Source organism: Vipera berus (assembly GCF_964194415.1).
Source record: "Vipera berus genome assembly, chromosome: 16".
Taxonomy (NCBI): Eukaryota; Metazoa; Chordata; class Lepidosauria; order Squamata; family Viperidae; genus Vipera; species Vipera berus.
Genome location: NC_138219.1, coordinates 3,656,483 through 3,668,601, shown reverse-complemented (window position 1 = coordinate 3,668,601; position 12,119 = coordinate 3,656,483). Strand labels below are relative to the sequence as shown.

The window sequence follows — 12,119 nt, the reverse complement described above, 5'->3', positions numbered from 1 at the left end:
ACCCCGCAGAACAAACCCCCCCCCAAACTTTCCTACCTCCTCTGCGTTTCCTTGTAAGCTTTTCTGAACTTGCCCCTAGGACCCCACCCTATCCACCATGACGTCACCCCATTCCTGTTAAATGATTGGCTGCTGCTTGCCCTCGTCTCCCTCCTCTGCCCAGTGACGGCATTTGGGGAGGGACTTAGGAAGGACGGCTGTACAGTAACAGGAAGTGAGTCTGCACATGAGAGATTGCGGGGGGGGGGAGGAAACTGGGCACGCCCCTCCGTTAGGTGGCGCCCCCTCCAGGAAGCAGCCATGTGGGCGCAGCAGCACAAGGAGAGCAATCAATCAATTAGAATAGAGCTGGAAGGGACCCTGGAGGTCTGCTAGTCCAACCCCCTGCTCAAGCAGGAGGCCCTAGAGGCCTAGACCATTTCAGACAGGTGGCTGTCCAAAGCGTGGTAGGTTGAACTCCAGCCATGGGCAGCATAAATGTTTAATAAACAGTAAAGGTCTCCCTGGTCTCGCTTTAGAGCAGGGATGGGCGACTAAGGAACTTTTACCGCCTCTGGACTTCAACTCCCAGAATCCCTCAGCCAGCAGGTGCCATAGTTGCCCTTGCCTGCTTTATTAGAGCGCGGGGCGGGGGGGGCGGTCTACTAAGACTTGCATGCAAAACCCCACTCCGGCCGGAGCCCTGAGAATCAACGCGGGCGGGCCCCTTTGATTTGCCGCCCCAATGGAGCTCTATTGACGACATCGGGAAAAGGGAGGGGCCAACCTAAGCTAGTCAGTGCGCATGCGCTAGCCTGGGCCCCTCCCTCCTTGCTTCCCAGGCATCTTGCTGACCTGGCTGAGGAATTCTGGGAGTTGGAGTCCACGAGTCGCAAAGTCGCCAAGGTTGGAGACCCGAAGGGGAAAAGATGCTCTCGTATACGGCGCGTTGCGAGTGAGCGGAGGAGGATCCGCGTTTCTGCTCGGCTTTTGCTTGTTCCCGGGGGAGCGGTGTCCTACAGGTACGTCGACCTCGTGTCAGAAGCCACGGTTTCCCGACCTGGCCTGCATTCCCACGACACATTACACGCAGTGTCTGAATTGCTCCTTTTCCTGCTGGAGGAATCCAGGGGGTACGTTCCGCTATCAGTTGATGACCCCAACCGGGTTTATGCAAACAGACCTGCATGAAACAAAAGCTTTTTTCTTCTTTTTTTTGGTAAAACTAGCCATTGATCTCACGCACCGAGCCGGATTCGCAAAACATCCTGAACAATAAACGAAGCAAAGGATTTTTGATGATCCCGATTGTGCAGAGCCAGAGAAAGGGAGTGAAAATGGCTTTCAGAATACCACAGTTTAGCCTGTTTGTTTATTACTGGATGGTTTGCAACCGAAGTTAAAAGGAACAAACATTTGAGAACGCACCTGCTCATTATTGCAGCGACCCAGCGAAGTGTACTGTACAGGTGGTCCTCGACGTACGGCCACGACTGAGCCCAAAGCTTATGTTGCTAAATGACAAATTTGTTAAGTGACTTTTGCTCCATTTTACGACTTTTCTTGCCACATTTGTTAAGTGAATCACTGCAGTTGTTACATTAGTATCACGGTTGTTAAGTGAATCTGGCTTCCCTATTGCATCAAGTGATCCCGGGACACTGCAACTGTCATAAATGTAAGTCAATTGCCAAGCAGGTGAATTTCGATGACGTGACCATAAGGATACTGCAACGGTCGTAAATGTGAAAAACGGTCGTCACTTTTCTCAGGGCCATTGTAACCATCGCTCACTAAATGAACTGTTGTAAGTCGAGGATTGCCTGTACATGTAATTCTCGACTTATGACCACTATGGTGAGTGCTCCATCGCTGGAGGTTTTCAAAAATAGACTGGACAACCAGGTAGATGGTTGGACTAGAGGACCTCTGAGGTCTCTTCCAACCTTATGATTCTATATTGTGTTCCTTCAAAGCTTGAACTTTGAAGTTCATAGTCTCCACTTTTTTTCCTGCAGGATTCCAGGGTTCCTTTTGAAGACAAAATAATGCCTAAAAGAAAATGTATGTTTACTGAGAAAACCAGGCGCAATTATCCTGATTTTCGCAAAGGTAGAGATGACTATGAAGCAGAGTGTCTGGTCTGCAAACCTGGCACGTTTGTGTCAGTCGCACATAAAGGTCCTGGGGATCTGGAGTATCACATGTCGTCTGACAAACACAAGAAGGCACACAACGCATACAAACGCAACAAAGCAATAACACGGGACAACTGGTCTGCCAAAACAGACTTTTTTGTGGATCCAGACAGTGAGGCAGAGGATGCTATGACTGAGGGCAAGAGCACTTTAGCATTCCACACAGTCATGAATCACAGCACCGACAAACCAGGGGATAGTAGCTCCGACTTATTGCGAAAATTATTTCCTGATGCAGACCTAGCTCAAAAATTTTTCAGTGTCCAAACCAAAAGAGAAGGGATTGAAAATTGTGTGCTTGCCCCACACATAGATATTGTTGACCTGAAGGCCCTGGAAGAAAGCTGCATCCCTTTCTGCGGGGTGGCCATAGACAACAGCAATCACAGGGCCCTGAAAATGGTCCCGGTGCTCATCCAATATTACGACTACAGGAACGGCGGCTTGAAGACCAAACTGCTGGAGCTTCAGGAAACGCCCGCCAAGACGGCCGACGCCATTTCGGACTATCTCGTCAAAGCTCTTAAGAAACACGGATTGCTTCAGAAATGCGTGGCCTTTGCGGGGGACAACCGCAACACCATGTTTGGCGAACTTCGGCAAGGTGAGGAGGCGAGGACCGTGTTTGCCAAGTTGAGGAGAGCCCTCCAGAGAGAGACTTTGATTGGGGTGTACTGCCCGGCCCACATTTTGCACAACTGCATCCACCACGGAGCAGACGCCCTGGAGGTGGACATAGAGAACATCATTCTGAAGATCTACCAGTACTTCCACATATACGCAGTGCGGACCGAGTCCCTGCAGGAATACTGTGAGTTTGTGGAGGTGGAGTACAAACGGCTGCTCTCCCACAGCAAGACTCGGTGGCTGTCCTTGTTCCCGGGCATCACGAAGCTGCTCCAGATGCATTCGGCCCTGAAATCCTTCTTCTTGGGCCAGAGCAACCCGCCCACCGTGCTCAGGAGCTTCTTTGAGCACGAGTTCAGCGAGCTCTATCTTTGGCACATGCATTCGCTGATGAACGCCTTCCATTTGCACATCGAAGAGATGGAGCGGGAAAACAACTCCGTCGTGGAAGTGATGAGGACGCTGGACTCTGTGCACACCATCCTGCTCGACCGAAGAGCTCAGAACTTCATGTCCCTGACGGTGAAGGGGATGCTGGCGGACAAGCGCAAGGAGGGGCTGGAGGCCGAATGCGACGCCTTCTCCCACGCGGTGCATCGCCTCTACAGTCACTGCATAGACTACCTGGAGATGTGGATGGCGTCCCTGCAAGAGTTCTCTTGCTTCGCCTGGATGGCCCTCAGCGACACGCCCAGCTGGGGTGACGTGGAAGCGTGTATAACGTACTTAAGTGAGAAGGGTCTGGGAATTGACAATATGAAGTGCTCCTTTCAGTTCAACAATCTGAAAAAATTTGTGGAAGCTTCCAGCGATGAAGAAGAGTTCCAACATCTGCTTTCACACGAGAAATGGACCAAATATCTTCTGAATGTCAAAGACGTTGAATGTTGTTCAGAACTGTTAAAAATTGCACAGTTCTTCTTTGCAATTCCCTCCCGCAGTCTAAATACTGAGCGCTTCTTCTAGTGCAACTCCTGTTGACTATGGTTCACACTTGCTTTCTGGCCCCACAATAAAATAAAATTTTAGAGGCTCCTGTTGGAAAGTCAGCTATTCCCTTTTTGATTTGCTCTAATGAGAAGAAAAAGATGGGAAGTTTTTTTTAAATTATTTTTAGTTTACAGTATTTGAGAATTTGTATAATGTTTATCACGTTGACAAATTGAAAAAAAATCCATTGATGTAGATTTTTGTTTAACTCATTCCTGCTGTGGTGTTTTGGGCTCCATACCAAGTTTATGTTAGCTGCTATGAATTCCTTTTGTATTTTTTTTGCTGTACAGGCGGAATAAAAGGCTTGGATGAATGTATTGCACATAATCTAAAGCACAAAACTGTAAAAAAATGAAGATACTAACACAACTTAGGGCTCAGCCTTAAGAACAAGTCAACTGTGTGTTATTCAAGCTACAATTAAAACAATTGACAGCTTGATTTAATATGTACACCTCATTGGTATTGCACCGTTCATCAGCCTAGACAAGACTAATCTGTTTTTGGGGGGTTATAACTATAACCTACCATCCCCAGTCAGCCTGTCATGGGAATTGCAGTCCAACATATAAATTGAGCCATATGAATGCAGTAGATGGGCCTATTATTGAGCCAATTAAAGATGTCAGGCAAACCCAGCCACAGTCCCTCCGTTAATATGGAAGGCAAAATCCACTTTGGCAGCAGCTCAGAGGGAGTAAGAGTTTTCCACGTGAAAAGAAACGGCGATGTACACGGACTCCGAAATTTTTCCTCAGGCGCCACCTCGCAACGTTTTCGCGCCTTTTCTGACACGCGAGTCTCTCCAGGCCTTTTCCTCCCTCGCGCTCACACGCGACTCGCGAGGCGACGGTGGGAAACGAGCCCAGTCTCCCCACCCTCCTTTCTCGGGGCAAGAAGGCCGGTAGCAGAGGGAAGCGGCTCGGGGAGGAGACCGTTTGCGGCAGCGGTGGAGAACCACGGCCCTTTTGTGACTGGTGGACTTCAACTCCCACAATTCCTGAGCCGGCCATGCGTCTTTCTGGGCGGGGAGGAAAGCGCATGCTCGCGCAGGAATTCTGGGAGTTGAAGTCCACCAGTCCGAAAAGGGCCGTGGTTCCCCGCTCCTGGTTTCCGGCCTCCTCTTGAGCCGTTGCTGGCCCAGAAAAGCGTATCTTCCCTGCCCAGATGCTCCCGACGAGGGAAGAGCAAGCGCTCTCCTCCCCGCCCAGAAAGGCGCCTCCGCCACCCCCGCTGCCGGGCGCCCAGGAGAAGCAGTCGGCCTAGCTATTCCTTCACTCGCCGCCTCCTCTCCATTCTGCGCCTGCGCACTGCCGCCTACCCCCGCACGCGAAGCGGTGAAAACGGGGCGGAGCGAACTCCAGGTGAGGCCGCCAGTGGGAGGGCGGGCGGGCTCGAGAACCTGGCCGCAGAATTACAGCGCCGGGTTCCCTCAAAATTAACGCGGGCGGGCTCTTCCCCCCCCCCCGGAGCGGAAGGTCTCGGAGGTCTCTTTCCCCCCGCCCGCGCAAAGCCACGTTGACGTCACGCGGAGGAAGGCGAAGTTGCGCACCGCGGAGGGATACCACGGTCGGGAGGGGTCAAACGACACAGCGTCGTGTCACGTCCCCAAAGGAAGGGGGCGGAGCCTGCTCCACCTTGGCCAAGACCGGTTTCCGGCAGCTTCAATGGAGCCGCGGGAACTCACTGCGCATGCGCCACTGATCAAAATTGAGACGCTGGGCAACTGATTCATATTTATGACGGCTGCAGTGTCCCGGGGTCACGTGATCCCATTTTGCAACCTCCTGACAAGCAAAGTCAAGGGGGGGGGGAAACCAGATTCACTTAAAACAACCAGAGTAATTTAAGAACTGCAGCGATTCACTTAAGGAATGTTGCAAGAAAAGTTGTAAAATGGGGCAAAACTCACTTTTTATTTATTTTTCATATTTTTTTTTATATTTTATATTTATTTTTAGCAAATTTCTCACCAACATAAATGTTGGGCTCAATTGTGGTCGTAAGTTGAGGACTCCCTGTGTTCCACGGTGGGTGAGCGCGATAGGATCACTTTGCAAGCTGCCAGGCTGGCGAAGCTTCAAGATTTGACCGACCTGAAAGACATAAAAAGCAAAGAAATAAAAAGCAACACCTTGCTGCTAATTGTGAGAATCAAGCCTGCTAGTCTTAGTGCCAAACACGCTGCATTGCACAGATCAGGGACTGAGTCCCAAAGGTGCTTTTTTTTCAAAAAAAAAAACCTGGACTTTCTCAGGGTTTTTTCTTTGAAAACATTAAAACAGTTCTGTTAGAACTTAAGAAGCTTCTTGGATGAGAAATGAAACATTTTCAAAAGAAAAAAACCCCAAAAAATTCCAATTGTCTTTTGAAAAAAAGCACCTTTGGGGCAACCATGAACTTGGATGCTTGACAATCTCTGAAAACCGGAATTGAGTCGTGTATAAACTTAGCAAAGTGTGGGTTTTGCAGAGCTCAGTAGCGTAGCTACACTAGCTTACAACTGTATTTCTCTAAGTTTACTCCTGGTAAGTTGGTTTGTTTTCCCTGCTGGGGTGGTTAAAAGTCTTATGAAGATTCTCAAGTCATCCAGGGGTTGGTTGTATTCAAGAGTGGTTTTTATTTTTGAAAAGGCAGCTTGGACTGATTCTTTTGAGGACAAGAAGATGTTTCGCTTGCCATCCTGGAAGTTTTCGTCAGTTGCATTGGATGCTGTGGGAGATGGAAGGGCAGTTATTGAGAAGTTGGGAGCTGTGCTTTCTGCATGGTGCTTTCCGCCCTGTCGCCTTTCGCTTCGAACACAGGCGCAAGGATGATGGGGATGAGCCTGGGTTGCCTGCATCTCAAACTGAAGCGCAAACGGTTCCTGTCCTTTGCAGGTTTTCTGGAAATTCGTTCATTCTCCTCGTTCACCATTGGAAGGGTGTTCGTCTCGAAGCCAAATGTCTATCTGTGACGATTCTCCATCATCCAGGACATATAGTTGTACCAAGAGTGGTTTTTATTTTTGAAAAGGCAGCTCGACTTGGTTTTTATTTTATTTTTTTGAGGGGGGGGAAAAGACGTTTTGCTTCCTATCCCGGAAGCTTCATCAGTTGCTATGGGAGATGGAAGAAGGAGAGTTTTGATATTCCCCCCCCCTGCTCTTTCCACTTTCATTGAATTGCATTTTGGGGGGTGGGGGTGGTGGCTTGAAGTGGGAGGATCTGCAAGATGGCGAATCACCAGCCGGATCTTGTTTTACTTCCTCTTTTTCCTCCCCTCCCCCTCCCCCCCATCACTACCACCTCCCCGGAGCTGCATGGAATTTTCCTCCATCCAGGCTTATGCGTGTGAATGTGTTGGATGCGTGAGAGTTCAGTCCCAGGATTTTTGGAGGGCAACGAAAGGAGAGAAGGTACCCAGAGGTTAACAGCTGCAGGGGTTCGGCTAGGCGGGGGGACACCCTCCTTTTGCAACTAATCAGAGCTGGAAGGGACCTTGGAGGTCTTCTAGTCCAACCCCTTGCTCAAGCAGCAGACCCTAGGCCTAGACCATTGCAGACAAGTGGCTTGGATTCTGATGGGATTCAGACAAGTGGAGAGCTGGATTGCTCCCCCCCTCCAGCAGCGGAAACCCACTCCCACGGCTCCACTGCCCGAATCCAAAGACAGCAGGGCGCAAAAGCCCCGAAAAACCGAAGCCGTCTAGCCCAGATTCTTGTAGCTCAGATAGGGTAACTTTACAAGGCAGATTCTGCCTTTCGCCTTGCTTTTTCCCCCTCTTCCGCTGTGTTGGTTTTTGTTTTCTGCGTTTTAAGTTACGGCTTTAGCTCCATGGTTTAATAACAACAGATGAGTTCCTTTGAGCGTCTCAAAAGAATGTTTCTTAAAAGGCAATCAGCCCAGCTCCAAGGGTCACAAACAGGAAAATTGGACCCTGGAAGGAAGGAATGCGGAAAAAGAGCAAGAGGGAAGGGGGTTGAGGGTGTGGAGAAAAGTTTGAGCAACACATGCGCATTTCATTGTGGCGGGTTAAATATCTTTGTTTGCAGTATTGATGTTTTTTTTAATTTCCTGTAGAGAAGTAGACAACTCATCCTAATAAAAATGACCACCCACAAGCATGTGCGTGGGGAAAACTTGCATTTGGCCAAGGAACGTCCAGAGTTTAACCAGTTATTTTTCTTCACAAGCGCACGTGCACAATATCTGCTTGCATCCGTGGCCATGTTAATCAAAGGTGGTGTCTTACGTCTAACATAAGAGGGATGGTGTGTGTGTGTGTGTGTGTATTGGAGGTACAGGTAAACTGTTTAGTGACCGATCAAAGTTACAGCGGCATTAAAAAAAAGCGACTTATGACTATTTTTCACCCTTACAGCTATTGCAGCATCCCTCATTGGACAGATGATCAAAATTCAGACATTTGACAATTGACTCATATTTATGACGGCTGCAGTGTCCAGGGTCACGTCATCCTCTTTTGCGATCTTCTGATAGGCAAAGTCAACGGGGAAGCCAGATTTCGCTTCACAAATGTGTTACTAACTTAACAACTGCGGTGATCCACTTAGCAACTGTGGGAAGAAAAGGGGCAAAATTCACTTAACGTATTTCTTGCTTAACAACAAAAATTTGAGGCTCAATTGTGGTCGTAGGTTGAGGACTACCTGCGTTGGCTCTGGTCTGGGGTTGGCAGGTGGAGAATCTTTTAAGTCGGTTTGCAGCCTGACCCCGGCGCTAAACGGAGTTTCAGTCCATGCTTATGAAATGCTTCCCTGTATTTTAGAGTGAGAATGGAGGTAAATGAATAAATTAGATCTTTCAACTCGGATCAATTGTAATCAAACTTTTCATGGGCGTGAGAGGATTTCTGAATCCTGCTTGTAATGGGGGCCAAATGAAAACTTGTAAAATTGTAATAATTCCTCATTTAGATTGACTTTTGTCGTCGTCTTTGGCTCTTTGTTCTGTACCGCATACCAAAATTGCACAATTCTAAGACGAGGCTAGGTTCCCCCAAAATATGCCTTGAGACACAAATTACCCAGCCCTTTTTTAGGCTTCCCGCTGTACTTACAGGTAGTCCTCGACTTACAACAGTTTGATGACCGTTCAGAGTTGCAGAGGAACTGAAAAAAGTGACTTATGACCATTTTTCACACTTATGACCGTTGCAGCATGACTTGCATTTGGATGCTTGACAGCTGGTTCGTATATGTGAGGGTTGGAGCTACTTTCTGGCGTCCACTTCCTGTTCCTGGCAAAGAAAGCCCACTGGTGGCAGAAACGAGTTTGCTTAATGATTGCTGCAACTGACAACCATAATTCTCGGCTTGGTGGTTGTGAGACCAGGACTACCTTTGCGATGCAATAGATACAGGTGGGCCTCGACATACGAACACGATTGAGCCCCAAATTTCCATTGATAAGTCAGTTCAAGTGAGTTTTGCCCCATTTTTATGACCCTTTTTTTGTCACAGTTGTAACGTGATTCTGGCTGCCCCACTGACTTTGTTCATCAGACCTCGGGACCCTGCAACCGTCATAAATACATGCCAGTTGCCCAGCATCTGAATTTTAATCACATGACCATAAGGATTCTGCATCGGTCATAAGTGTGAAAAATGACCATGAGTCAATTTTTTCAGCGCCGTTCTAAATTCAGTCACTAAATAAACGGTTATAAGTAGAGAACTACTTATACTGTACGTATCTCCTATTAGCTGAGAAAGCTTGACCGTGATAAATGTCCCAAATTCAGTGTTGAAAATGAACAATCTCCTGCTAATATTAGTGTGAACTTAAAAGATCCGTTTAATTGTAAGTTGTGCGTTTTTACATATTTATTTTTTATTTTATTTATTTTAATTCCATTTATATCCCGCCCTTCTCCGAAGACTCAGGGCGGCTTACAAGCTTAGCAGTAGCCTTCATTCTATGTATATGCCTGCTTATTAGGGCTTTCATACACCCCCCAAGCGGCATTATTACAAAGTCAGCTTAATTGCCCCCAACAATCTGGGTCCTCATTTTACCTACCTCGCAAGGATGGAAGGCTGAGTCAACCTTGAGCCTGGTGGGATGCGAACCTGCACTAATTGCAGGCAGCTGGTGTTACTTAAGGAGGCATTAGCCCACTGCTAATTTTTATATCGCATCTGTTAAATCAGGAGTATTGAAATGAGGATAGAGTGATGCTTCATCTCCCCTTCCATTCTCTTCTTAAAATATATCAATTTTGTTTCCTGCAGTGTTCTGTCTCAGATTGTGAGCCACACTGAAGATAGAAAATGCCGAAACGGAAATGTGTCTTTACTGAAAAACTAAAGCAGAAATATCCTCATTTTCGTAAAGGTAGAGACGACTATGAAGCAGAGTGCTTGGTTTGCAAAGCCGGCACATTTGTGTCAGTGGCGTATAAAGGTGCCAGCGATCTGGAGTATCACATGTCCTCGGAAAAGCACAAGAAAGCCCTGGGGGGAGACAGTTGGTCTGCAAAGCTGACTGAATTTTTGGTGACTCCGGGCGCGAAAGCAGAGGATGCTCTTGCCGCAGCGGACAGCACTCTAGCCTTGCACAATATCCCAAAATGCAACAGCTACAAAGCAACGGGGCGTACATCGGAGTTGTTGAGAAAAGTATTTCCTGATGCAGAGACAGCGCAAAGGTTTTCCAACACCCGGAGCAGGGCAGAAGCTCTGGAGAACTCTGTGCTTGCCCAGCATGCGGTCAGCGTTGACCTGAAGGCCCTGGAAGAAAGCTGCATCCCTTTCTGTGGGGTGGCCATAGACGACAGCAATCACAGGGCCCTGAAAATGGTCCCGGTGCTCATCCAATATTACGACTACAGGAACGGCGGCTTGAAGACCAAACTGCTGGAACTTCAGGAAACGCCCGCCGAGACGGCCGACGCCATTTCGGACTATCTCATCAAAGCTCTTAAGAAACACGGATTGTTTCAGAAATGCGTGGCCTTTGCGGGGGACAACCGCAACACCATGTTTGGCGAACTTTGGCAAGACGAGGAGGCGAGGTCCGTGTTTGCCAAGTTGAAGAGAGCCCTCCAGAGAGAGACTTTGATTGGGGTGTACTGCCCGGCCCACATTTTGCACAACTGCATCCACCACGGAGCAGACGCCCTGGAGGTGGACATAGAGAACATCATTCTGAAGATCTACCAGTACTTCCACATATACACAGTGCGGACCGAGTCCCTGCAGGAATACTGTGAGTTTGTGGAGGTGGAGTACAAACGGCTGCTCTCCCATAGCAAGACCCGGTGGCTGTCCTTGTTCCCGGGCATCACGAAGCTGCTCCAGATGCATTCGGCCCTGAAGTCCTTCTTCTTGGGCCAGAGCAACCCACCCACCGTGCTCAGGAGCTTCTTTGAGCACGAGTTCAGCGAGCTCTACCTTTGGCACATGCACTCGCTGATGAACGCCTTCCACTTGCACATCGAAGAGATGGAGCGGGAAAACAACTCCGTCGTGGAAGTGATGAGGACGCTGGACTCTGTGCACACCATCCTGCTTGACCGAAGAGCTCAGAACTTCATGTCCCTGACGGTGAAGGGGATGCTGGCGGACAAGCGCAAGGAGGGGCTGGAGGCCGAATGCGACGCCTTCTCCCACGCAGTGCATCGCCTCTACAGTCACTGCATAGACTACCTGGAGATGTGGATGGCGTCCCTGCAAGAGTTCTCTTGCTTTGCCTGGATGGCCCTCAGCGACACGCCCAGCTGGGGTGACGTGGAAGCGTGTATAACGTACTTAAGTGAGAAGGGTCTGGAAATTGACAATATGAAGTGCTGCTTTCAGTTCAACAAACTGAAAAAATTTGTGGAAGCTTCCAGCGATGAAGAAGAGTTCCAGCATCTGCTTTCACACGAGAAATGGACCAAATATCTTCTGAATGTCAAAGATGTTGAATGCTGTTCAGAACTGTTAAAAATTGCACAGTTCTTCTTTGCAATTCCCTCCCGTAGTGTAGATATGGACTACTACGTTTCTCTGATGCACCTAGTATAATTAAAGGATATGCCTGAAAGGTTGTTTAGTCCCTCACCTGTATCAAAAGCTTTAGTTACTTATTTTACTGCTTGTTCTACTTTGGGCTCTCATTGTTACTACCTAGGGTTGGGTGGCCACTTATGGACTGTATTTGTATTGCAACAGATGGGAAAAGGGCATCTGCAAAAGAAAACAGTTCTAAAAGCCATTTTTATTGTGTTTATTGAAACACAGAGCAAGGTGTTACGCAAGTCCTTGGCATAAAGGTTTCTCTAATAAAATGTAAAAAAACCCATGCCTGCACATAGCACTTACATTTTTAGTCCAGT

The 12,119-nt window shown here is 48.2% G+C and overlaps 3 protein-coding genes across 12 annotated transcripts in view; 2 read left to right on the top strand and 1 right to left on the bottom strand.

The window, feature by feature from the left end:
* FRMD8 (FERM domain containing 8) overlaps nucleotides 1–8,194 on the bottom strand; it is a 27,708-nt gene extending 19,514 nt beyond the window's left edge. For 4 of the 5 annotated variants that reach the window (XR_014028103.1, XM_081340529.1, XM_081340528.1 and 1 more), the window contains exons 1-2: nucleotides 8,158–8,194; nucleotides 5,771–5,893 (exon numbers count right to left, since the gene is read on the bottom strand). Coding sequence is in view for 3 of the 5 variants with exons in the window: in XM_081340529.1 (XP_081196655.1) it covers nucleotides 5,771–5,893; nucleotides 8,158–8,178 (144 nt within the window). In the remaining 2 variants the exon portion in view is untranslated. Of the gene's footprint in view, nucleotides 1–36; nucleotides 86–5,770; nucleotides 5,894–8,157 lie in introns of those variants that run through there. The other variant, XM_081340531.1, reaches the window with a different exon arrangement.
* On the top strand, nucleotides 790–4,136 carry LOC308675542 (uncharacterized protein). Of its 2 annotated transcripts, none has more exons than XM_081340958.1 (2): nucleotides 790–1,001; nucleotides 1,998–4,136. In XM_081340958.1, exon 2 carries the CDS (start codon nucleotides 2,028–2,030, stop codon nucleotides 3,768–3,770), a length of 1,743 nt encoding a protein of 580 aa, XP_081197084.1. In that variant the 5' UTR covers nucleotides 790–1,001; nucleotides 1,998–2,027; the 3' UTR covers nucleotides 3,771–4,136. The 2 variants fall into 2 exon arrangements, with proteins under 2 accessions (XP_081197084.1, XP_081197085.1); XM_081340959.1 differs by lacking the exon at nucleotides 790–1,001 and adding an exon at nucleotides 1,294–1,657.
* LOC308675319 (uncharacterized protein) lies at nucleotides 6,610–12,119 on the top strand. 5 transcript variants are annotated; one of them, XM_081340523.1, is made up of 2 exons: nucleotides 6,610–7,194; nucleotides 10,033–12,119. In XM_081340523.1, the coding sequence occupies exon 2, from the start codon at nucleotides 10,072–10,074 to the stop codon at nucleotides 11,806–11,808; it is 1,737 nt and encodes a 578-aa protein (XP_081196649.1). In that variant the 5' UTR covers nucleotides 6,610–7,194; nucleotides 10,033–10,071; the 3' UTR covers nucleotides 11,809–12,119. The 5 variants fall into 5 exon arrangements, with proteins under 5 accessions (XP_081196649.1, XP_081196648.1, XP_081196647.1 ...); XM_081340522.1 differs by having other exon boundaries at nucleotides 6,610–8,018; XM_081340521.1 differs by lacking the exon at nucleotides 6,610–7,194 and adding an exon at nucleotides 8,358–8,580.